At 35.6% G+C, this 27,409-nt stretch overlaps 1 protein-coding gene across 2 annotated transcripts in view; it reads left to right on the top strand.

Annotated features, from left to right (window-relative positions):
• Window positions 1-27,409, top strand: part of LOC101894350 (piezo-type mechanosensitive ion channel component) — a 183,448-nt gene that overhangs the window by 91,814 nt on the left and 64,225 nt on the right. For both annotated transcript variants that reach the window (XM_059123950.1, XM_059123949.1), the window contains exon 4: window positions 26,043-26,393. In XM_059123950.1, the coding sequence (XP_058979933.1) occupies window positions 26,330-26,393 (64 nt within the window). In that variant the 5' untranslated portion in view covers window positions 26,043-26,329. The remainder of the gene's footprint in view (window positions 1-26,042; window positions 26,394-27,409) is intronic.

Here is a 27,409-nt window from a genome sequence, read left to right as displayed (position 1 = left end):
GGAGAGGATACTTTTTGGAGTCTATTTTTTAGTCACTTTATAGATCAGGACTTTTAAAGAGTCTAATCATGTCAATCCTCCTGTAGAGATGAAGATGGAAATCTGGTGACAGATACAGATATCGTGTTGAGGATCTGGAAGGAGCATTTTGCAAAGCTTCTGGTATCAAATAATGGCGGTGAAGAAGATACCCCAGAACCAATAAGAGATGACGGTATAGAGTGTATACCACCTAGCCAAGATGAGGTCAGAATAGCAATCAATCGGCTGAAGAATAACAAAGCAGCAGGTGCCGATGGTTTGCCAGCCGAACTATTCAAGACCGGTGGTCAAAAGCTGATTAGGAGCATGTTGCTCGCCTACGCCGATGACATCGACATAATGGGTCGAACATTGAGAGCGGTAACATCTACCTTTGAACGAATTGAGAAGGAGTCTGCCAAAGTGGGTCTGGCAGTAAATGGCGAGAAGACCAAGCTGATGGTATCAACGCGCAAGACGTCCAGTAGACTCAGACCAACTGTGGAACTTGAAAACTACAGCTTTGAGGTAGTTAGTGACTTTATCTACCTCGGTACCGCCATAAACAAAACAAATGACATCAGTTTTGAGATTCGGAGAAGGATAGTGTTGGCCAATAGATGCTACTATGGTCTATGTAAGCAGTTCAGAAACAAGGCCACATCTCGCCAGACCAAACTCACACTCTACAAGACACTGATACTACCCGTGCTGTTGTATGGATCTGAAGCATGGGTACTTGCGCAAGCAGATGAGGCAGCGCTTGGAGTGTTTGAGAGAAAAATTCTCCGAAAGATCTACGGGCCGATCTGCATCGACGGTGAATATCGATGTCGAATGAACAACGAGCTATACCATCTATACTCGGACATCGACATAGTCAGACGTATCGAGCTGCAGCGACTACGGTGGCTAGGTCATGTCGTGCGAATGGATGAGGATGCCCCAGCTCATAAGGTATATAAGAGCGAGCCTACTGATGGTTCACGCAAAAGGGGAAGGCCATTAATTAGATGGAAAGACCAAGTAGAAGACAACATATCGGAACATGGTCTTTCAAATTGGAAAAACTGCGCACAAGACTTACGCGCCTGGAAATCTTTTCTAAACTCGGCTTATGGAACAATTGTTCTGTCTCGAGCCAGCTAAGTAAGTAAGTAAGTAATCATGTCGTGGCGTTTTTAAGGGGCTGACAAGGACTTTGTAAGGATTTTTTAAGGGGGAAAAATTTAACGAATCTCTCTTAGATGAGGATTCTATGGAGTTATAGATGCGGATTTTTGAGGGGGATTCTAAGGGGTTATAGATGTGGATTTTTGAGAAGTCTCTCTATAGAAGGGGACTTTTTTAAGGATTTAATTATGGACGAAGATTTCTAGGGAGCATACTTTACTACACTTTTAGGATCCTGTTTATATACAAGGGCTTTTAAGGAGTCTGTTTATTATTATGACAGATATCTGTTGAGGAGGACATTTTTGGGAGTCTGGTTGTAAAATAGCATTTTGATATAATTCCATCTTTGGTAGAGGGCATTTAAGGAAGATCTTAGACAAAATCTTTTCAAGGAGTATGTTTAAAGGACAGGACATTTTTAGGATTCATTCATTACTAGCAACGTGGTTATCCTACTGACGAGGACATTTTAATAATTTTACCATTGACGAGGAATTTTTTTAGGATTGTCATTTGGTTTAAAATTTCTTAGGGAATGTCATTCCTAGACCAGGACATTAAAAGAGACCTGTCTATAGAGCTTTTTCCTAGGAGTCTGTTTGCAGGCAAGGGTTTGTAAAAAATCTTTCTATAGATGAAAATTTTTTTACGGAGCATGAACGGAGTGGCTTCTACAAGGGCGTGAATTATAAAAAAATATATTTGTCAAGGAACGCTTTTTTAACCTTCTATTTTATTCGTTTTACAAAAGTTCGTGTATTTTAAATATTGGAGTTTTAAAAATATTTTTTGGCTGTACAAAGGAGTCGTCAGTTTTAAACAATATTTTTTTTTCAAATCTTCTAAGGGCCATGGATTTATAAAAATATAAGTTTGACATCAACTAAGGGTCGTGATTTTTTTTTAAATATTTTTTTTTAAATGATTTTTATACCCTCCACCTTGGTAAGGAGGGTATATTAACTTTGTCATTCCGTTTGTAACATCCTTAAATATTCGTCGTAGACCCCATAAAGTATATATATTCATAATCAGCATAAAATTCTAAGTCGATTTAACGATGTCCGTCTGTCTGTCTGTCTGTCTGTTGAAATCACGATACAGCCCACAGTATTTGACGTAGAGCGCCAAAATTTTGCAGAGCAATTCGCATTGTGTCTAGGATGGTTGGTATTGAAAATGACATATATCGGTCCACATTCTGGTATAGTCCCCATATAACGGTACCTCCCGATATTCGGTATTGTGATTATTTATGCCACATTTTTTCACGGATTTGTTTGAAAATTGGTATTTGTAGGTCATAACGGGTCCTTGTGCGTGTGGCAAAACATTGCATGTGTAGGTCCACGTTTCGGTATAGCCCCCATATAAAGGTACCTCCCGATATTCGGTAATTTGATGATTAATGCCACATTTTTTCACGGATTTGTCTAAAAATTAGTATTTGTGGGTCATAATGGATTCCACCTCCGGTGGCGAAACATTGCATGTCCACGTTTTGGTATAGCCCCCATATAACGGTACCTCCCGATATTCGGTAATTTGATGATTTTTGCCACATTTTTTCACGGATTTGTCTGAAAATTGGTATTTGTTGGTCATAATGGGTTTCAGCTCCGGTGGCGAAACATTGCATGCATGAGTCCATGATTTGATATCGGTATTTTGATGGTTTTTGCCACATTTTTTCACTGATTTGTATTTGTGGATTATAATGGGTCCTAGTTCGTGTGGCGAAACATTGTAATTATAGGTCCACGTTTTGGTGTAGCCCCCATATAACGGTACCTCCCGATATTAGGCATTTAAAAGGTTTTTTGCCACATTTCTTCTAATGTTTCTTTTACCCTAAGGTGGAGGGTATTAAAAGTTTGGCCCGGCCGAACTTAATGTTTTTTTACTTGTTTAATTTTTTTTTTTGACGTGGATTTTTTTCTTGTATTTTTAAAAATATTTTGTGACACATAAAAAGGATTCCACATTTATTTTTTAAATTTTTGGACTGGAAAATAAATAAAATGTTTTTTTTTTTTTTAGTATGACAATGATGTTATTATGACATGACGCACATGGAGGTGTCTATTTTAATTGTTCCTCACAAGATTTCTGAAGTAGTCGTCCCTCTGCAGACCATATTTGTGGTATTGGCAATGTTTTAAAAAGTTTATTATATTTATATTTATTATATTTTTTATATTTTTTTTTTGTTTCTTTGGTTTTCTTTTCGAACCAGTGTCCTCTACATTACAAGCTAATTTCTTATTCACTTTCCCTCATTGTTTCTTGTCGTTGTGAGATGAGAATTTGCAATACATTCCTATATCCTTTATGGATATCGTTTTTGTTGTTGATATCTTTGACAATTAAATTAATTGAAAATACATGTTGGTTGGATGTTAGAATAAAAAACCTAACCTAACTATTGCCTCCCTTGCGCAGGTTACAATTGATGTATGATATGGTACAATCTTCGTCAGTTTACAAATATCCTTTCCAAAGGAAAGACGTTGGTTTTTGGCAAAGAGCAAGAACGTCCGCAAAAGTAGAACAAGAAAGTGTGCAACAGTTAGTGTAACGTGCTACATTAGATTTATGTAAACCACGTAAGTTAAAGACAATTTAATGAAAATACGAGGAAGTGAGTGATTTGTTCGGAATCAATTAAAAAGTAATTTTTAAGAAAACCTATGCTAAATTGGTGTAGAACAAGTTGGAGAGTACAAGTTGCTTCACCGACTACGAATTTACTTCTTAAATTTCAGATTTGGAAAGTTTGTTTTTTACCACAGATTTTCAAATTTTTGCAGAGAGAGCGAAACAGATACCAATAACTAAGGAATATCATTGAAAATTAATAATTATACCCTCAGCCATATGGCTACAGGGGGTCAAAACGCGCCTAGTCGAAATAACGGTTTCAGACCCTAGGTCTCTTTGGACCAAATCCGTTTCAGAACATTTGGAGGCGATCTAGCGATGTCCGTCCGTCTGTCTGTCTGGCTGGTGTTCACGATAACTCTCGAAGGGAGTATCCGATTTGGTCCAAACTTGGTACATCGTAATATTTTTTTTAAACTTAGGTTCGGAGATGGGCAATATCGGTCCACTCCTTCTGGTACCTCCCCCACAAAATTTTCAAAGAAAATATTTTATTGCACAGAAAGAGAAAGGATAATACGATTTTGCTCCAACTTTGCAAATCCTCATATTTCCACCAGCGCTAGGTCAGGTGTGAAAATGGACAATATCGTTCCACTCCATTAAGTACCTCCCCCACAAATGGTCAAAATTTTTAATAATTACATCTCTCATAAAATGTGATGTAAGAGTCCGATTGTCTTCAAATTTCTCACATCCCAATCTTTATATTAACCCAAGTTATGGTGTTAAGATGGGCAATATCGGTCCACTCCTTCTGGTACCTCCCCCACAAAATACCGAAATTTTCAAAATATATATTTCTTGCACAGAAAGAGAAACGATAATCCGATTTTGCTCCAACTTTGCAAATCCTAATATTTGCGTCAATGCTTGGTCTGGTGCGAAAATGGATAATAGCGGTCGACTCCATCAGGTACCTCCCCCACAAAGGGTTAACATTTTGAATTATTATAACTCCTATAAAATGTGATGTAAGAATCCGATTGTCTTCAAATTTCACACATCTCAATATTTTTAAAAACTCAAGATCTGGTGTGAAGATGGAATATATCGGTCCACTACTTCTGTTACCTCCCCCACAAAATGTCGAAATTTTCAAAAATATATTTTTTGCACAGAAAAATATACTTTGCAAATCCTAATATTTGCGTCAGTGCTAAGTCAGGGGCTAAAATGGACAATATCGGTCCACACCATCGAGTACCTCCCCCACAAAGAGTCAAATTTTTGAATAATTATAACTCTTATAAAAAGTGATGTAAGTGTCCGATTGTCTTCAAATTACACACATTCCAATATTTTTATTAACCCAAGGTCTGGTGCCAAGATGGAATACATCGGTTCACTCCTTCTGGTACCTCCCCCACAAAATGTCGAAATTTTGAATACCCATTAAGCTCATAAAACGCCAAATTAGCATCCGATTCCATTCAGAATTGTTTCATCTCAATATTTTCATCAACACAAGATTTGTTATAAAGATGGTAGGGATCGGACAATTTCTTCTGGTACCTCCCCACAATGGGTCAAAATTTTGAATAACCGAAACGAATATAATATCCAAAATTAGTATCCGGTTCCCTTCATATTTTGCACATCCCATTATTTCTACTAGCACAAGATCTGTTGTGAATATGGGATATATCGGTCCACTCCTTCTGGTACCTCCCACACAAAGGGTCAAAATATTGAATATCCATGAAGCTCATAAAACGCGAAATTAACATCCGATTCCATTCAGACTTGGCACATCTCAATATTTCCATCAACATAAAATCTTTTATAAATATGGTGATGGGAGATTAGACCATTTCTTCTGATACCTCCCCCACAAAGGGTCAAAATTTTGAATAATCGAAACGATTATAAGATCGGAAATAAGCATCCGGTTCCCTTCATATTTTACATATCCTATTATTTCTACTAGCACAAGATCTGTTGTAAATATGGGAAATATCGGTCCACTCCTTGTGGTACCTCCCCCACAAAGGATCAAAATTTTGAATATCCATGATGCTCATAAAATGCGAAATTAACATCTGATTCCATTCCAGACTTGGTATATCTCAATATTTTCATCGATACAAGATATTTTTATAAAGATGGAGGAGATCGGACCATTTTTTCTGGTATCTCCCCCACACAGGGTTCAAAATTTTGGAAAACAAAACGCTTAAAGTTCACTTTTTATATGAGATTTTGCCCATTTCCGTAAAAGCGACCAAAATGTCCTTTTTGGTATAAAATATTTGGAAGAAGTATTTTTCAATATCTGTGCAAAATATAGGACAAGTCTTAAGTGGAAAGGGAGATAATGTTTACCCGTATCTGGGCCACCTCATTGTTTCAATTATTTCATTACTGTCTTCTGGGGAAAGGACCCTAATAAAATACCACTTTTTTCATTATTGCAAATTCGAACAGCTCCCTCCCCCTTCTCTCTCTCTCTCTCTCTCTCTCTCTCTCTCTCTCTCTCTCTCCCTTCAACCACATACAACAGCAACATCTGTCAATTTCCCGTCAGGCGGCTAAATTATTCACAACTCTTTAAATATTCAGACCTAATTTAATTTCAAGACACAACCAACAGTGGCAGCACCAACAACAACAACAGAAGCATTGACACACTTTTAATTAGACTTAAATCAACAATTACTAACACTCTTTGACACTTCACACACACACACACACACACAGGGAGACACATTCAAACATACAGAGCGGAAAGACCACATCCCTACTACCTACAGCTAGTCAGCCAGCCAGCCACCATCATCGTCGTTATAATAATGTCAATTCAAAGCTGTGCTGGCTTTCACTTCCGTAAAGGATCTTCACTTGGCTGCAAGTTTTTCTTGTTGTTGTTGTTGCTGGTGTCGGTGGTCTTGCTTGGTGTGGGATAGCCAAGGAAGCAAGCGAAAGCAAACAAAGTCAATGCTGCTGTGATATCATGTGAAATCAAAGCTCACAACAGGATGAACATGAATGGTAGTTGTCTTCTTTTTTATTCTGAGGTAGAAGGACGAGGTATCCTTTTTCACACAACTAAAGAAAGAGGGGAGAGAGAAACTTGAAGAAGACAAAAGCCAGAAATCTGTTAGTATGCCAAGGCACGCCTGTTGTTTCTGCTGCCTAACCTAGCCACTGCCACCAACACCACCATCATAAAAGCACGACACACCACATGAGGTAGTCAAGGGTCCGGACCTTACCCCATGCAGAATTAAAGTGCTTAGGACACATTGTTTTTGTTGGTGTTGTTTTTTTGTTTTATTTCAAGTACAAAGCAACTTTCCTGAGTTTTGTGGTTGAACACTATTTTGCCACTTTTTGTCCTTTCCCCAAATTGCCCCCCGTACCGGGCCCTACCCACACCTTACCTCTCTCTCACTTGGTGTGCATAATATAAACATGGCATGTCATGTGAATTTACTACAAATATGTTGGCTTCTGTGTCGTTGTATATGTGTGTGTAGTGGTAAAAAAGACACATTGCTGCCACCGCCTACCGAATGTTCCCCACACCACTCCCCTCATCCTGTCAAATAAGGACAATATGAATCGGTTTGTGTCGTTTATGGTGGTAATTTTAAGACAAGCCACAAGTCACTCATAGCTTAGCTAAGCTTAGTGTTTGGCACTGATGAGTTCCTTCCCTGGGCATTGGCGGAGATGCGATGGCCACATGGGCAAAGGGATGAGGGTGGAACTTAATGAAAAAGGACAAAGGGCAAAAAGTGAGAATTTGATACTCTATACTTGGTGAGGGTCGGTGGGGTTTCAGTTTGTTGGGCAATACTTGATCGGGACCAGGATCCTTGAGTTCAATTGTTTTAAAAGATTTTAGGTTCAGTTCTGTAATTTAATTTTTTTTACTCTTTTTACGAGAAAACTGGGGGGAGGGTAGGTATTCTGTTGTTAACAACTCGACATACCCGTCAATCTATCTGACATACAGAATGATTAATTGATGACATGATGAGATAAGATATTGTGGGCGTTTTGGAAAGTCGTATTATAAGGGTACGAAAAGTACTAAATAGTACAAATAAGTCTAAAGCTACAACAGGTATTTTACATGAGAATTTATGAGAATGTTTATTTTTGTTTACGAAAAGTACCAAATAGTACGAAATATTACTTCTGGTGTAATAGGACGGGATAAGGCAGAGGTTTTGGAAATTTGGACCATATGTGTACGAAAAGTACCAAATAGTACCGGATATTGTATTATTATATTGTGTGATGGCTCAAGCAACCCTATTGATATTTTGAATAAGAATTTGTTTACCCTCCGCTATACATTGTATGGAGGGCATATAAGGTGTGTCATTTCGTTTGTAGCTCATTCTTGATCAGCGTAAAATTCTAAGACGATTTAGCCCTGTCCGTCCGTCTGTTTGTTTGTAATCACGCTAGAGTCATGACGAATTAAGATATTAAGCTACAATTTTGCACAGATCAATCTTTTGTGTGCAGGCAGGCCAAGTTCGAAGACGGTACCTCCCGATATTCGGTATTTTGAGGATTTTAGGCACATTTTTTAATGGAATTGTCTAAAAAACTACTCAAGGAGTTCTTGGTGACTACTTTAACCTATGAAAAAGAATTGTCTATATAAGTCTACGATATCGTATATACCCCATATAACTGTACCTCCCGATACTCGGTATTTTGATGAATTTAGACACATTTATCAATGGAATTGTCTGAAATTCTACACAGGGAATTCTCTGTGAGTATTTTATCCTATGAAAGGGAATTTTCTGTATAGGTCTACGTTTTAGTATAGCACCCATATAAAGCTATCCCGAGATATTAGGTATTTCCAGGATTTTCGTAACACTATTGACCGGAATTGCGTCAAATTTCGTATATGAAGTTCGTAATGGGTACTACAACCTATGATGGAAAATTGTCTATGCCACGTTTTAGTATAGCCCCCCCCCCCCCATGTAACAGTACCTCCCTTTATTCGGTATTTTGATGATATTAGAGACATTATTCTCCGGGATTGTTTCGAATTTCGTATTTTAAGTTCGGAATCGGTACTATAGCCTATGACAAAATATTACTTATCCACGTCTTCGTATAGCCTCCATATAAAGTTTTTTTTTTGAAAATTTCAAGTTCCTTCCGAATTGTGGAGGGTATAAAAAGTTTGGTCCGGCCGAACTTAGATGTTTTGTTTACTCGTTTGGTACTAAAAAGAAACCAATAGTACTAGGTGTGGAGGAGTAGATCTAATTTTTTTTTTAATTTAATAAGAGAGGGTCTGAAAACATCTGACATTTTTACTAAAATAACAGAAAGATTAATTTGCGGAAAAAAAATTTTTTTTCTACTTTTGGATCAGTAAAAATAAAATAAAAATTCCCCTGGAAGATCTGGTATTAATATTTTTAATTATTCTTTTAGAAATTGAAAAATATAAAATTTACCTCCAAAATTCCCTAAAAAACATAGGCAGTACCCAATTTCTACACATTTTCCCCTTTGCGTCCCTCGGTAATTCCAACATAACCATCCCTTAAATTTGTCATGGAAAAACCACAACGAAACCAAAAATATCAACATAAATATAATGACCCAACCCTTGTCCCCTCCCATTGTATTGAATTCCCACCTCCCTCACTATATCAGAATAGTCTATGTTGTGTATTCTCTTTCATTCATTTTTAAAAGTAATTTATTGCATGTGGAGAACAAGTAGGTGGTAGGGAGCTAAATATTACATGTTGAAAAAATTGCACCTCCTTCCCGAATTTGACAGGGATGTCAATAGCAAAACTTTATTATTTTGAAAATATTCAGATTGAAATTTTGGGGAATTTCAGAACCAATATTGTTACATATTTTCACATGATATATGGTGACGTTGCACAAGTGATACAAGATTCCATCTTCCTGGACAAAACCAAATTTTTTGTCATCAGCAATTAAAAAAAAATGAAATCTGAATTATTCCAAAAAATAGGCAATTTTGGATTAACTCTAGTTTAAGTAAAAATCTGGTATTTTCTTTTTGAAATTTTTTCCAGAGTTAGGTATTTGCAACCTGATTCCGGAAAAAGTAGTTTTTTGGGGGACGGCCCCGGTTATTTGACCCGAAAGTCCAAGGTCCCGGGTTAGACCCGTACCTGCTAAATCGATAATAACAAATATTGTAACATTTTGGAAAAGAAATAGTGTCAAAAATAATTTGGCATAAATTTTGTGGATTTCGAATGTTGAGCATTTTCTGACTTTTGGGGTATTTTGTTTTTAAATCCGGGTCCAAAAAATCAATAATTTTGATACAACTCCGGAACCGTTTTAAACAACTCCCTCGCTGTCCACTTGTTGGATATTTTATTAGCTTTCAAATTATACATATATTACCCATATCAGTTAAGTAGGTCCGGTTCTAACCCGGGTCTTGGACCCGGGTCAAATATCCGGGAATCCGGAATCAGGATGCAAATACCTACATCTGAAAAAATATGTTAAAAAAATCCGAGAGTTCTTACTAAACCAGAGTTGTTCCGCCAATTTTTAATTTTTTTATACCCTCCACCATGGTATAGAGGGTATATTAAGTTTGTCATTCCGTTTGTAACACATCGAAATATATACATTTTAGACTCTACAAAGAATATATATTCTTGATCAGCATAAAATTTTATGTCGGTTTAGCGATGTCCGTCCGTCTATCCGCCTGCGGAAATTCTCTAGCTTCAGAACGAAATGAAGTAGGTTGATATCATTTTACTCAAATGTATATTATGTCTGCAGCACTTTTGGTATTGAAAATGGGTCATGGAGGTCCAGATTTTGGTATATCCCCCATATAACGGTACCCTCCGACATTCGGTATTTTGATGATTTTAGCGACATTATTTATCGGAAATGTTTCAAATTTGGAATTTGAAGTTCGAAATGGATACTACAGCCTATGACAGAAAATTGTCTGTGCAGGTCCACGTCTTCGTATAGCCCCCATATAACGGTACCTCCCGATATTCGGTATTTTGTTGATTTTAGCGACATTATTCACCGGAATTGTTTCAAATTTGGTATTTGAAGTTCGTAATGAATACTACAGCCTAAGGCAGAAAATTATCTGTGCAGGTCCACGTCTTCGTATAGCCCCCATATAACGGTACCCCCCGATATTCGGTATTTTGATGATTTAAGCGACATTATTTATCGGAAATGTTTCAAATTTGGTATTTGATGTTTGTAATGGATGCTACAACCTATGACAGAAAATTGTCTGTGCAGGTCCACGTCTTCGTATAGCCCCCAAATAACGGTACCCTCCGTTATTCGGTATTTGGATGATTTTAGCGACATTATTCACCGGAATTTTTTTCAAATTTGGTATTTGAAATTCGTAACGGATACTACACCCTAACACAGAAAATTGTCTGTGCTGGTTCACGTCTTCGTATAGCCCCTATATAACGGTACCTCCCTATATTCGGTATTTTTACGATTTTAGCGACATTATTTACCGCAATTGTTTCAAATTTGGTATTTGAAATTCGTAACGGATACTACAGCCTAAGACAGAAAATTGTCTGAGCAGGTCCACATCTTCGTAAAGCTCTCATACAGATTTTAGCTAAATTTTTCGCCGAATTTTTTTTATCCAAGTTTCGGATTTGAATATTGTAATGGTTTATGACAAAAGTTGCCTATGCAGGTCCACGTCGTCGTATAGATCCAAATATGACGGCTACATTCGGTATTTTTAAGATTTTAACAGATTTTTTTAAGGATTTTATTTTGTTTTTGAAAATTGCCAAAATCGTTCCAAATGGTGGAGGGTATACAAAGATCGGCCGAACTTACAGCTTTTTTATTTGTTTTAGATATCAAATGATAACGGTTTAGTAGGTCCGGATCTGATCCGGGTCTTGAACCCGGACTTTTTGGTCAAATATCAGGGTCCGTCCTCCAAGACAAATACACTTTTCCAGAATCAGGGTACCTACCTCTGGGATAAATGTCAAAAAATACGAGAGTTTTATTAAACGGACCCGTCCCCCCAAGTAAAAATATAATAGTAGAATCGGGGTGCAAATACCAACCTCTGGAAAAAAACTTTAAAAATCCGAGAGTTTTTACTAAACTAGAGTTTTTCCGCAATTTTTATTTTTTTTTAATAAATAAAATTTATCGCTCAAATTAATAAACCTTAAACAAGAAAATGTTGACAACCCTATATACCCAGCCTCGATATGACCCCACCCCTATAATTTTTGACACCAATGACAAACTTAAGAAAGGAGAGGTTGTCGATTTTTGTTGCATGTTTCGTTTTTTTTTCTTCTCCTCTCGCTTCTTCCTAGGATGGTAGTTTTATGTCCTTTGGACTTTGATTTGTTTATTTTTTTTTTGCTGCCATAAGAGTGGCTACAAAGTTGCCTTGTCACAGGACATCTCTCTCTTTACCTTCCATAATTTGTTGATATTAAACATGAATGGTTTGGTTTTTTTTGCTGCATCGGCACAAATTGTTGTTGTAAGGCTTTATGACAGAACATTTAATTAGTTGGGGTTTTTGTTGGTGGTCCTGTGGCAAGGAGTGAAGTGGTATCTAATTAGCCAACAAGTATTGTGGTTGATTATTGGCAAAAATAAACCCGAAAAGGGCAAAAATAATTGGAAAATGATATCCTTTTAATGGAACATCTGGTAGGATTACTATGGTTTCTCACAGGCACAGAAAGGGAATATTTTTTGCGAAAGGGTTTTAATGAAATGACAATGTTGTCACAAAAATATAACAATATTAGGCAGAGACGTTGTCAATTGGGTGGTCGTCTTTGAAAAACGATATTTTCTTAAATTTTGAATTTGTCCATAGACTAGACTAGTTGTGCCAATTTAGTTCGATCGAAACCCTTTGTATAAAAACTATTGCGTATGAGTGATATGAAATATATGAAATCACTCATACGTTTTCGAACTGTGTCTCAATATTTGTTCCACGAAAATGTGTTTTTTTATACTCTCACCCATATGGCTAGAGAGAGGGTATATATCATTTGATACGGTCAAAACATGCCTAGTCGAAATAACGGTTTTAGACCCTAGGCCACTCTGGACCAAATCCATTTCAGGACAGTTGGAGTCGATCTAGCGATGTCTGTCCGTCCGTCTATCTGGTTGGTGCGCTCGATAACTGTCTAAAGGAGTATCCGATTTGGTCCAAACTTGGTACATCGTAATATTTTTGTCAAACTTAGATCGTGTTCGGGGATGGGTAATATCGGTCCACTCTTTCTGCAATTTTCAAAAAAAAAAAAAAAAATATTTTCTGCACAGAAAGAGAACGGATAATTCGATAATTTGGATAATTTGCTGCAACTTTGCAAATCCTAATATTTGCATCAGTTCTTCGTCAGGTGCGAAAATGGACAATATCGGTCCATTACATCAAGTACAACCCCCACAAAGGGCTAAAATTTTGAATAATTGTAACTCCCATAAAATTTCACACATCCCAATATTTTTATCAACCCAAGGTCTGGTGTTAAGATGGAATATATCGGTCCGCTACTTCTGATACCTCCCCCAAAAAAGGTCGAAACTTTCGAAAAATGTTTTTTTTTTTGCACAAAAAGTGAAACGATGATCCGATTTTGCTCTAACTTTGCAAATTCTAATATTTGCGTCATTTCTATGTCAGGTTCGAAAATGGACAATATCGGTTCACTACATCAAGTACCTCCCCCACAAAGGGTCAAAATTTTGAATAATTACAACTCATATAAAATGTGATGTAAAAGTCCGATTGTCTTCAAATTTCACACATCCCAATATTTTATCAACCCAAGGTCTGGTGTAAAGATTGAGTATATCGGTGCGCTACTTCTGATACCTCCCCCACAAAAGGTCGAAACTTTCGAAAAATGTTTTTTTTTTTTTTTTTTGCACAGAAAGTGATACGATAATCCGATTTTTCTCCAACTTTGCAAATCCTAATAATTGCGTCAGACCGAGGTCAGGTGCGAAAATGGACAATATCGGTCCACTACATCAAGTACAACCCCCACAAAGGGTTACAATTTTGAATAATTACAAATCCTATAAAATGTGATATAATAGTCCGATTGCCTTCAAATTTCACACATCCCAATATTTTTATCAACCCAAGGTCTGGTGTTAAGATGGAATATATCGGTTCGCTATTTCTGGTACCTCCCCCACAAAAGGTCGAAATTTTCGAAAAATGTTTTTTTTTTGCACAGAAAGTGAAACGATAATCCAAATTTTCTCCAACTTTGCAAAACCTAATATTTGCGTCAGAGCGAGGTCAGGTGAGAAAATTGACAATATCGGTCCACTCCTTTTGGTACCTCCCACACAAAGGGTTAACATTTTGAATATTCATGAAACTCATAAAACACGATATTAACATCCGATTACATTCAGACTTGGCACATCTCAGTATTGCTATCAACACAAGACCTGTTATAACGATGGTAGAGATCGGACCATTCCTTCTGGTACCTCCCCCACAAAGGGTTAAAATTTTTGAATAACCAAAACGATTATAAAACCCTAAATAAGTATCCGGTTCTCTTCAAAGTACACACATCACTAAATTTGTATTAATTCATGGTCTGTTGTGAAATCGATATATACAGGGTTGCCCATATTCGACGTGAGAAGTGCGCCTTCCAAGAACACTATTAAGCGTTTATACGAAAAATTTTCGACTGGTAAGGCTCATTCTAATCCGAAGAGGCCATATGAAAGTCGACCAAGGCGATCGGCCGAGAATATCGCTGCCGTACGAGCCAGTGTTGAGAGGTCCCCAAGAACATCCCAAAAACGCCGTTCTCAGCAGTTGGGCATGGCTCGGTCCACTTTACAACGGATTATTGGCATTGATTTGAATTTGATCCCGTACAAAATTCAATTGACACAAACAATGTTACCTGCGGACAAGCCTCGTCGATTGGAATGGGCCCAAAGGTCCGTTGAATATGGGCAACCCGTTATCGGTCAACTCCTTCTTGTGCCTCCCTCCCCACAAGGGGTCAAAGTTTTCAGTATCCGTGTAGCTCAAAAAACGCGAATAAGTCGGCGATTCTTTACAACCTGCTATACCTAAATATTTCTCTTAACCAGAAATCCGATATGAATATGTAATTTATCGAAAATCGAGATTTCGCATAAAATTGGATTTAAATGTTCGATTTCCTTCAAATTTTGCACTTACCAATATTTGTATCTGTATTAGATGAAGTATAAAAATGGAATACTTCGGTCGACGATATCTGGTACCTCAGGCATATTTCCACATATTTCAAAAATTTGTACATATCTCATATAAAGAATAGGAAGTAGTCGATATAGTCCAAATCTGGCACGTTGTAATATTTATATTTGTCTTAAGGCAGATACGAATTGGCCAACTGCTTCGAAACCTCCCCCCATAAAGGGGTCAACAGTTGGAATAATCATAACTCAAAGCTGAGGGTAGAAATCTGTCGGCAAAACCGACTGATACTATTTTACTAGTTTTAGAAGAAAAGAAAGGCCAATGCCAATATTTTTCTTTTCATATTTTCATAGAACACGAATCCAGCTCCTGGTGTATTGAGCTATGAACTAGATTGTCACAACTCTGCCATAGACCCTTAGATCGACTGGCCTAATTTCAAAATAAAATAACTTTTACGTTTTTGGTTGCAATGCCCACTCCCTACCTCCCTCTCTCTCTCCCCCTCCTCCCTCTCTTTTCCCTCCCTCCCTTCCTCCTTCCGTCTTTCTCCCTTCCTCTCTCTCTCTCTCTCTCTCTCTCTCTAATTCCATTTCATTGCCTTTGCTATTTTGCATTTAATAAAGTAATATCAACCAGAGGACCAATTGCAAAATGCAACACACCTTTTTAAAAAAAATAATTTATTTAAATTAATGAGTGGTACTTAGTTCAAGTACATCAGACAACAAGAACAACAACAGCAGTAGCAACAAAACGAAAATAAATTTTTCACCAAAGAGCCAACCGGAAAAATGGTAGTAACTGTTACATTTGTTCCGAGCAAGTGACTGAGCGAACGAATGACTGTCCTTCCTTTCTCTTGGAATAACTGAGTATTGCAACTTGGGCACAGTCCTGCCCTAGATCATGTTTTAAAGTAACTGTCATGGGGCGATGAGGGTGTCTAGGGCCCAGTAATTTAGCGGGCCTTTAAGAAGATCTTCTCTTCTGTGGCTATAACAAATTTTATATTATTTTTTATATAAAGAGTTGCAGGACAATGAATGGTTCAGACTTCCAAGTTTGGTTGATTTTCGGATATTTGTAGCAAAAGCGATCACAAGTGCCAATTAGTGTAATACTGCAGAACGGAAGAGCTAGGAATTTTTTCTTTGACTTTGCCTAGTAAAAAAAATATAAATAAACGATTTATAAAAGTATAGAAAACTGTGACCCTCTGTGGGTGAGTTACCAGAAGGGGATCGCAGATATAAGTCATCTTCACAACAGCTCTTGTGTTAGCAAACATTTGTGTGTGTGTGTGAAATTTGAAGAGAATTGAATGCTTATTTCGTTTTCTTTGAGCGTTTTGCTTTTCAAAATCTTGAAACCTATGTGGGGGAAGTACCGCAAGAAATTGTCCGATTTCTACCATCTTTAAAACAGATCTTGTGTTGACTGAAATATTGAGATGTGCCAAGTCTGAATGGAATCGGATGTTAATTTCGTTCCTTATGATTTTCATGGATACCAGAAGGTGTGGACTGACATTGTCCATCTCCGAACTCGATCTAAGTGTTATGTTGATGGAAATATTGGAAAATTCCAAATCTGAATGGAATCGGATTTTAACTTTGCGTTTTATGAGCTTCATAGATATTCAAAATGTGGACTCCTTGTGGGGGAGGTACCAGAAGGAGTGGACCGATAATACCCTGTATCTACAGCAGATCTTTTCTTAGTAAAAATAATGGGATGTGTGAAATATGAGGGAAATCGGATGCTTACTTCGGATTTTATGACCGTTTTGGTTATTCAAAATTTGACCCTTTGTGGGGAAGGTACCAGAAGGAATGGTGCGATCTCTACCGCCTCTATAACAGATCCCGTGTTGATAGAAATATTGATATGCGCCAAGTCTGAATGGAATCGGATGTTAATTTCGCGTTTTAAAAGCTTGATAGTTTTTTAAAATGTTGACCCTTTGTGGAGGAGGTACCAGAAGGAGTGCACCGATATGTTCCATCTTCACACCAGATCTTGGATTAATAAAATTATTGGGATGTGTGAAATTTGAAGACAATCGGACTCTTACATCACATTTTCTAAGAGTTATAATTATTCAAAATATTTACCATTTGTATGGGAGGTACATGATGGCGTGGACCGATATTGTCCATTTTCTCACCTGACCTAGCCCTGATGCAAATACAAGGATTTGTAATGTTAAAGCATTTTGAAAATGTCGACCACAACAGAGTTTTTATTCAAAAAAAAAAAAAAATAAATAAATAAATAAATAAATAAATAAAAAACAGTTGGTGGTACGTTTTTGTACGAATTTCGAAGAATAATCCGCCTGCAATTTGGTATACAGAAGACTTTTTACAGATCTTTTATGGCTTTTGTTCTGTTTCTAGAAGAGGTTTTACTGTAGATTTTCTATCACTAGAAGGTTTTTTCTGTCCTCTATGGTTGAAAGAGCTTTAACGGGCTTTATGTGGCTAAAAGGCCATTTATACATGGGTCTTCTATAAGCAAAAGATCATCTTGAGATCTACTATTATATTACCAGAAGGCGTTTTACAAGTCTCCTATGGCTAGAAAACCTTTTTTGAAGACATTTTAAATGTCTTCTAAGTCCAGAAGACCATTGACAGATGCTCTGAATCTCAAATTATTTATTGGGTCTTCAATTGCTAGAAATCCTTTGGTCGGCACTTATTTGATAGAAAATCTTCGACGGATCTTCTGCAGATAGAAGCCCGCTGGCAAGTGTTTTACTATTGATTCCTTTTATATGACTTTTATGACAAAAAGTCTTCGAAATTCTTTCACAGTGACTTGTTTCAGGTCATCTATAACAAGAAGATCTTTCAAAGGTCCTTTGGAAATTGAAAACATTTGAAGAGTTTTCCAAAGATAAAACATCTTCCAGAGAGAGTCCAGTAGTCTTTTTACAGATCCTCTATTTTTGTAAGGCCCCCTCTTTATCCTTATTTTGTTCACCTAATATTTCTTCTTTTATTTTCTCATTTAGTTTTCATGTTCGTGCGCATTTGCACATGAATGTGTTTGTGTTTGTGTGCATTAAGACCTTTTATGTATTTGTTGTTGTTGTTGTTTTTGTGAATGTAGTAAATTAGGTGTGGTGTTCTGCGAGAATAGTTGCAATTGTTTATAATGCACAAGGGTCCTTGTGTGTCTTAGCTGCTGTTACATAGATGTAGTTTTAGATGTGTGTGTGTGTGACACATATACTACCAACCGAATACAAAGTTTAGTGGGTTAATATGGTACAAAATTTATGGAAAGTGAAAGCAGATTTTTTGTTCCGAAAAGACGATTTATATGCCTCTTATCAGACCCGGGCTGCGAACAATCGATGGTATCGATATTTTCTTTCTGAATAAAATACCCCACCTCTTGAAGGATAGTGAAATAGGAAACATGTATTTTAAATGAAAAACATAACATGGATTTTTATTCCAGAGTATAGAATGAGTGAGAGAGAGAAAGGGAGAGAGAGTTGTTTTACAACGGTTATCTGCCAATAATTTTATTTTAGCTTATTCTCCATATTTAACATTTATAATTTTTTCTAGAAGATTTCTACTTCTTACAGAAATTTTATTAACCAACCTTCTTAAAAATCCACGATCTTAGCTCGGATGGTTCTTGAAAGAACGTTCTTTAAAAATTCACGAATATGGATTCGATAGTCCTTTAGAATATATTAAAAACTACAGTACAACTATGGTCCTTGAAAAAATATTTCTTAAAAAATCCATGGTTAGATCCTCGATGATAATTGAGAAACTATTCTTCAAAAATCCTGAATTGTAGCTCCAATGGTTCTCGAAAAAGAACTCTCTAAAATACCGAGATATGAGCTTCAGTAGTCCTGGGAAATATTTTTTAAAAATTCACGATTATAGATTCGATAGTCCTTTAGCATATATTTAAAACCACAATATAACTATAGTCCTTGAAAAAATATTTCCTAAAAAATAGCCTCGATTATAATTGAACAACTATTCTTTAAAAATCCTGAATTGTAGCTCAAATAGTTCTCCATAATCCTGGGAAAATATTCTTTAAATATTCGATTATAGCACCGATGGTCATTGAGATAATATTTTTTAAAAATCCACGACCCTAATGGCCCCTGAAAAAAATTCTCCCAAAATGCGCGATTCATAGCCTCGATGGTGCTCAAAAAAAAAAACATATTCTTTAAATATCCCCTATGACCTTGAAAATTTTTCTTTAAAAATCCATGGTATTAGCCCCGATGAACTTTGAAAAATAATCTTCAGAAATCGTCGATGTCCTTGATTTTTTTTATATTCCACGATTAAAGCTCTGAAGGTCTCTAGAACAAAATCTTTAAAAATCGACGTTCATAGCCTCAGTATTTAAATATCCTCTATGGTCCTTCTTCAAAAATCCTCGATATCCTTTAATTTTTTCAATTCACGATTAAAGCTCTGAGGGTCTTTGAAAAAAATCTTTAAAAACCGACGTTCATAGCCTCGAAAAGAAAACATATTCTTTAAATAACCCTACGGTCCTTGAAATATATCCTTTCTTTGTCCTTGAAAAATAATTTTCAAAAATTCTCAATGTCCTTCATTTTTTTAATTTACGGTTAAAACTCTGAAGGTCTTTAGATTTTTTTGGTCCTTGAAAAAATATATTGTTAAAAATCCTCTATAGGTCTTGAATAACATTCTTTAAAAATACACGTTTATAGCCTCGATGGCTCTTGAAAAATAATCTTCTGAGACCTCGATATCCATGACTTTTTTAATTCATGATTAAGGCTCTGAAGGTCTCTAGAACAAAATCTTTAAAAATCGACGTTCATAGCCTCGATGGTCTTCGAAAAACACAGTATTTAAATATCCTCTATGGTCCTTCTTCAAAAATCCTCGATATCCTTACATTTTTTAATTCATGATTAAAGCTCTGAAGGTCTTTGAAAAAAAATCTTTAAAAATCGACGTTCATAGCCTCGATGGTCCTCGAAAAGAAAACATATTCTTTTAATATCCCCTATGGTCCTTGAAATATATCCTTTCCTTGTCCTATAAATAATCTTCAAAAATTCTCAATGTCCTTCATTTTTTTTTAAATTCACGATTAAAACTCTGAAGGTCTTTAGAATTTTTTAGGTCCTCGAAAAAATATATTCTTTAAAAATCCCCTATGACCTTGAAAAATATTCTTTAAAAATCCATGGTATTAGCCTCGATGGTCTTTGAAAAATAATCTTCAAAAATCCTCGATGTTCTTGATTTTTTTTAATTCCACGATTAAAGCTCTGAAGGTCTCTAGAACAAAATCTTTAAAAATCGACGTTCATAGCCTCGATGGTCTTCGAAAAACACAGTATTTAAATATCCTCTATGGTCCTTCTTCAAAAATCCTCGATATCCTTTAATTTTTTCAATTCACGATTAAAGCTCTGAGGGTCTTTGAAAAAAAAAATCTTTAAAAATTGACGTTTATAGCCCCGATGGTCCTCGAAAAGAAAACATATTCCCTAAATATCCCCTATGGTCCTTGAAATATATCCTTTCCTTGTCCTTGAAAAATAATCTTCAAAAATTCTCAATGTCCTTCATTTTTTTAAATTCACGATTAAAACTCTGAAGGTCTTTAGAATTTTTTTGGTCCTAGAAAAAATATATTGTTTACAAATCCTCTATAGCTCTTGAATAATATTATTTAAAAATCCACGTTAATAGCCTCGATGGCTCTTGAAAAATAATCTTCAAAAACCTCGATGTCCTTAATTTTTTTTTTTATTCCACGATTTAAGCTCTGAAGGTCTTTAGAACAAAATCTTTAAAAATCGACGTTCATAGCCTCGATGGTCATCGAAAAACACAATATTTAAATATCCTCTATGGCCCTTCTTCAAAAATCCTCGATATCCTTTAATTTTTAATTCACGATTAAAGCTCTGAAGGTCTTTGAAAAAAAAAATCTTTAAAAATCGACGTTTATAGCCTCGATGGTCCTCGAAAAGAAAACATATTCCCTAAATATCCCCTATGGTCCTTGAAATATATCATTTCCTTGTCCTTGAAAGATAATCTTCAAGAATTCTCAATGTCCTTCATTTTTTTTAAATTCACGGTTAAAACTCTGAAGGTGTTTAGAATTTCTTTGGTCCTTGAAAAAATATATTGTTTAAAAATCCTCTATGGCTCTTGAATAAAATTCTTTAAAAATCCACGTTAATAGCCTCGATGGCTCTTGAAAAATAATCTTCAAAAATCCTCGATGTCCTTGATTTTTTTTAATTCCACGATTTAAGCTCTAAAGGTCTTTAGAACAAAATCTTTAAGAATCGAAGTTCATAATCTCGATGGTCATCGAAAAACACAGTATTTAAATATCCTCTATGGTCCTTATTCAAAAATCCTCGATATCCTTTAATTTTTTTAATTCACGATTAAAGCTCTGAAAGTCTTTGGAAAAAATCCTTAAAAATCGACGTTCATAGCCTCGATGGTCCTCGAAAAAAAAAACATATTCTTTAAATATCCCCTATGGTCCTTGAAATATATCATTTCCTTGTCCTTGAAAAATAATCTTCATGATTAAAGCTCTGAAGGCTTTTGGAAAAAAATCTTCAAAAATCGATGTTCATAGCATCGGTGGTCCTTGAAAAACATATTTTTTAAAAATCCTCTATGGCCCTTATAAAATATTTTTAAAAATCCACGATAATAGCCGCGATGGATCTTGGAAAATAATAAAAGATCCTCGATGTCCTTGTATATATTTTTTTTTAAATTCACGATAAAAGTATTCTAATATATTCTAAAAAATTCTTCGGGAAAATATTCTTCAGTATTCATTAAAAATCCCCGATGGCCCTTAAAAATATTCCTTATAAACCTCCGATTAAAGCCTTGAGAATTATGTTTCGAAAATTCACGATTATGGCATCGATGATCCTTGAGTAAAATTCTTTGAAAATCCAGCATTATAGTTGGATTATAGTTGCGTTGATCCTTGTAGAAAGAAACTTATTCTTTAAAAACCCACGACTGTAACTCCGATGATTCTTGAAACAATTTTTTTTATCCGCGATTATAGTCTGACATATTGGATATTTCTCTCTTTAAATTAGAGTTGACTTGAATTAAAATAGTTGTGTTAATACATTCTGAAAATATCATACACCACAATCCTTTAAAAAAATAAATAAAAAAAATCTACTACCAAAAATTATAATCCTACCCTCGTTACCATCATCAGCTAGGCTTAGTATTTTTTTATGACTGAAAAAAAAAACAACAACTCAAAAAAGCCATTTATGCCACCATCATTTATTCCCCATTTGCACTGCATTTTTGTTATTTGTTGCACTCTCGCCCGGTTGCTCGCGCTCATAATGGCCCAGAATGTCAGCTTCCATAAACAATAACAACAACAACATCCCAGCTTGTCGGGGGGCCAACTCAAATGAACTACCAGCGCGATGCAGTTGTGAAAAACCATAAACCTTTCAAAATACTCACTGCAACAACAACAACAACGCTAAATGGATATGTTGACAATTTAAATTTGTTGCCTACCATTTAGCGGAGAGTGAATGAATGACGGCGAAGCTGCTATGGGTCGCAAAACAAAAGCAACAGCAGCAGCAACAAAAGGTTAGCATAAAAAATTAAACACTCACAGATCGTTAGTTTAGAAAAATGGCAGAGCGATTTGCTAGGGGGTTGGCAACCGGGGGAAATTGTCCCATAGGAAGGGGATTTGGAAGGATAATAAAAACATTAAAGGATCATAATTATTTGTGGAAGGATTACCCCAACATAATTCAGACTTGACACATGATAACAATTAACCTAAATTCAAGTCGGAGTCGGCAATGGTGACAATGGATCTCCACACCGAGAATCGTGTTTTTTGTTTTTTTTTTTTTGAGAAATCTTTTCGGAGTACCTTCTGGAAGAACAATTTTTAATAAGTTCTGTCAAAAAATCTTGAGTTTTTAGAGACTCAAGTTTCTAGAGATTCAAGGATCTCCAGACGAAAGATCGTGATTTTTTCCGAGGGCATCTTTGCCGAAAACCGTCGATATGTGGACGGTAACTTGGAGCTTTTTAAGGACCTTACCACTGAGGATTGTGGGGTATTTTGAGAGATCTTTTCGGAGTACCTTCTGAAAGAAAACATTTCAATAAGTTCTGTCAAATAATCGTTGTATTTTAAGTTGTTTTTTAAAGGATTATTAGAGAATTATTTTAAGGATCTCCTTGCAGAAAATCGTTAACGGACCTTCTATTATTATGTCATAAATATTTTATTATTTATTATCAGACCATTAAGGACCGCCTGACAATAAATCGTGGACTTTTTTTTTAATTCCTTCTTACCGAAAATCATGGAATTTCTAAGAAATCATTTTCGAGGCCCTTCAACCTAAAAATTTGGATTTTTTAAGAAAATTGTTTCGGTGGTGTGCTGACCGAAATTTGTCAATTTTAACAATTGTATTTAAAGCATCGAAAATTGTCGAAAATTGTTTTAAAAGGAACGAAAATCGTGAAATGTTTTAAAAAATTTTCAAGGATATCCTGGCCGAAAGATTTAAAAAAGCAAGGACCTCCGCCGAAAATCGTGGAAATAAAATTAATTTGTACGACCTCTTGACAGAGTCGTTCATTTTCTATGCATTTTCAAGGCCGTTTTTAAGGATTTTTTTTTAAGATTATTTACAATTTTTTAAATTCAAGGACTGTAAAAATACATTTTCATTGTAAAAAGACCCTTATCCTTGCTGTTAAAAAAATAAGGACCTCATGACGAAAAGGTTTTTAACAAGAAGTCAATTTTTCTAAGATGTCCTAAAAGGTTAATTTTTTAAGAAAACATTTTTAGGTATTTTTGTTGAATATTGTTATTTTTTAGAAAATCTCTCCAAGGACCTTCCGAAAGAAACATTTCAGACTTCTTGACTGAACATCTTTACCTTTTAGGACCTCTTGAAAAAATGGACTTCCTGTGAAAAAAATCAAGGACCTCATGACCGAAAAGATTTTCAACAAGAAGTCCATTTTTCTAAGGATGACCTGAAAGGACCTTTCGAATTAAAAATTTCAGACCAAACATCTTTTTCAAGGACCTCTTGATCAAAATCGTGGACCTTCAGTCTTCTTGACCAAACATCTTTTTCAAACACATCTTGACACAAAATCGTGGATTTAAATAAAGATTTTGGAACTACGCGACAGAAAGTCGTTGACAAGGTCCTTTTAAATTAAGAACCGCTAACTGAAAATCTTGGATTCTTAAGCATTTTTCTAATATCTCCTTAATAATAGGTAATATAAAAAAAATCAACGATATTTTTTCAAGGATTTCCTAACCGAGAATCATAACGGAAATTTTTGAATTATTAAAGAAACTTTTTTTCAGACATCCTGACAGAAAGCCATAGATTTTTTAAGAATATGTTTAAGATTTCTATAAGTTTTACACCAGACCGAAAAAAAGTATCTCCTGACAGAATATCGTGGATTTTTTTAAATTTTTAAGAACACATAGACCGAAAATTGCTGATTAAAAAAAGTTAGGGCATACTGACCGAATATCTTGGACTTTTTTTAGAAAACCTTCTGATTGAAAATCCAGATTTTTATATATTTTTTTTCAAGGATCTCCTAACAGATATTCGTACATTTTTTGAAAAGGGACTTTCTGGTCGGTTTCATGTATTTCCCAGAAATTTTTCTTATAACAGAAAATCGTGATTTTTTTAACTGTTTATAGAAAATATGGCTGATTCTTTAAGAATTTTTTTTTAAATTGTTTTTCAAAGACTTTTTGACAAAAATCATAATTGTCTCTTATACTTTTTTAAAGAATATTCAGATCTGGATTTTTGAGAACTTTTTTTCTTGGGCCTTCAGATAGAAAGTCATGGATTATTTGCGAATATTTTAAAGATATATACGTTTCAGAGTCTTTCTTTATTTTTTTTTATACGAAAGAGTTTTTTCAAGAAGTTTTTCAAGGACCTCATGCCAAGAAATGTCACCTTTTTTACGAGGTCGTACTTTTAAGAACTTCCATGCCAAAGGTAGGAGATCTTCTCTTTTTAGGAGACTTCTGAAGGGTCTTCTTCATTCTGAAGGCCTCCAGGAGACCACCGATGGGTCTTCTTTATTTAAAAAAACCTTTTTAACATATATAAAAGACCTTTAAGGGGTCTTTTCTTCATGGGAAACTTATGAAGACCCTTCTATATGGAAGACAGCTAAATAGGCTTCTCTATATGGAAGACCTCTGAAGGGTCTTTTCTTCATAGAAGACCTTTTGAAAAGTTTTCTCTATATGCAATTCAATAATTTTTTGGGGAAAGAATGTAGGAATTTTTAAAATTGTTTTTAAGAATTCTCTCTGGAGAAAACCTCGTTATTTTTTAAATATTAGCAGCATTTCGCAAGTAACCCAGTCGCATATGCTCCTTATAATTGTACGTATATAAATGCTAATATGCTGTGGGTATATATCTGTCAGAACCCCGTTTGATAATTTTTATTTTTATTTTTCTGGGTAACTTATGATTTTATCCCCCCATGTGGAGACTTCTCAAAGGGTTTTCTGTCGATACGAGCCCTCTAAAGGCTCTTCCATTTATATAACCCTCTGAAGGCTTGTATTTCAGAATGTGTATAGTTGTTTTATGTATTCGTGTGTACAATTTTGTTTCCTATTCTGAATAATGTAATTTCTCTTTGGGGAAATGTTTGTGTTGCCAAAAAATATTAAATTTAATTACCCATTAAAATTGTTCGCAACTCCCACCTAGGTACTGTAGTTCAACTTCATTTTTATCACCCCAACCTTCATTCTTCTTCTTTTTTACAAAAAATCCAGTAAAACTTCGTTAATGATGTTGATTTTATTATAATTGAATTCTTTCTTTATCCACTTCTCTTTTCAGATCCTTTGAACACACACACACATACACGCCCATCCCAAAAAGAAAAAAAAACAGAATGTTGGACTTTTGGCTATAACAGTGTCATGTTGCCATGACCTTCATCGTCAAGGAGGAATAGCAACAGTGTAATTTGTAAATACTTACTACAACAACAACTACTACAACAACTGCAACTAATAACAACGAGTAGTCTCTTCCATTTACCCTCAGCAAAAAAAAAGAAACAACAAAAAACTCCCACACACCCAAAAAAAAAAAAACAAAATTACAAAAACAACGCAAACAAAATGGCATTCAGTTACGCCTGCCTTACACTGCAACGTGTAGTCCTACCAATTGTTTTGGTATTAGGTAAGTCCTTTATTTTTTTGGCTATGAATGTAATTTGAAAAGGGCATAAGGGTGAGAAGTCCTCTGAAGGGTAGGAGATCCTTAGAAAACCCCTAAAAGGGTTTCCTATCCTTAGAAGACTTCTGAAGGATGTTCTATCCGCAGAAGACCTTCGAAGGACAATGAAGGATAATTTCATAAAAGACATCTAGGAGGACTTCTATGGAAGAGAAGACCTATGAAAAACATCTGTATACTGTTTTCTAAGCAGAATACCTTTGAGGGATTTCTGTGGGGTCTTCTTTTTTTATAACACCTCGGGGTGATCTTTACTTTGTAGAAGACTTCTGAAGGATTTTATTTATTCAGAAGACCTCTGAAGGACACCATTAAAGGGTCTTCTCTTCATAGAAGACCTCTGAAGAGTCTTCTCTATATGGAAGACCTCTGAAGGGACTTCTCTATATGGAAGACCTGTGAATGTTTTTCTCTATAAGGAAGATCCCTGAAGTGTCTTTCCTACATGGAAGACTTTTTGAAGGCACTTCTATGTATGGAAGACCTCTTTAGGCTCTTCTCTATATGGAAGACCTCTAGAGACTCTTCCCTATATGAATGGTCTCTGGTGGGTCTTCTCTTAATGGAAGACATTTTAAAGGTCTTCTCTATAAAGAAAAATTCTGAAGGACATTCCCTATGTAGAAGACCTTTAAGGTGTCCTCGCTAAGACCTCCGAGAGGTCTTCTCTATGTAGAGGACCTTTAAGGGGTCTTCGCTATACAGAAGTCCTCTGAAAAGTCTTCTCTATTGAAAAAACCTCTAAAGTGTCTTCTCCATTTGGAAGACCCCTGAAGGGTCTGTTCTTTATAGGAATCTTCCGAAGGGTCTTCCCTATATAGAAGACCTCTGAAGTGTCTTCAATATAAAGAAGACCTCTGAAGACTCTTCTCTATTAAGAAGATCTCTGAGAGAGATCTCCTTTATGTAGAATGAGTCTTCTCTTTATAGAAGACCTTGGGAGGGTCTTCTCTTCATAG

This window comes from Musca domestica, unplaced genomic scaffold (assembly GCF_030504385.1).
Source record: "Musca domestica strain aabys unplaced genomic scaffold, Musca_domestica.polishedcontigs.V.1.1 26, whole genome shotgun sequence".
NCBI lineage: Eukaryota > Metazoa > Arthropoda > Insecta > Diptera > Muscidae > Musca > Musca domestica.
This window is presented reverse-complemented; position numbering and strand designations above follow the sequence as displayed.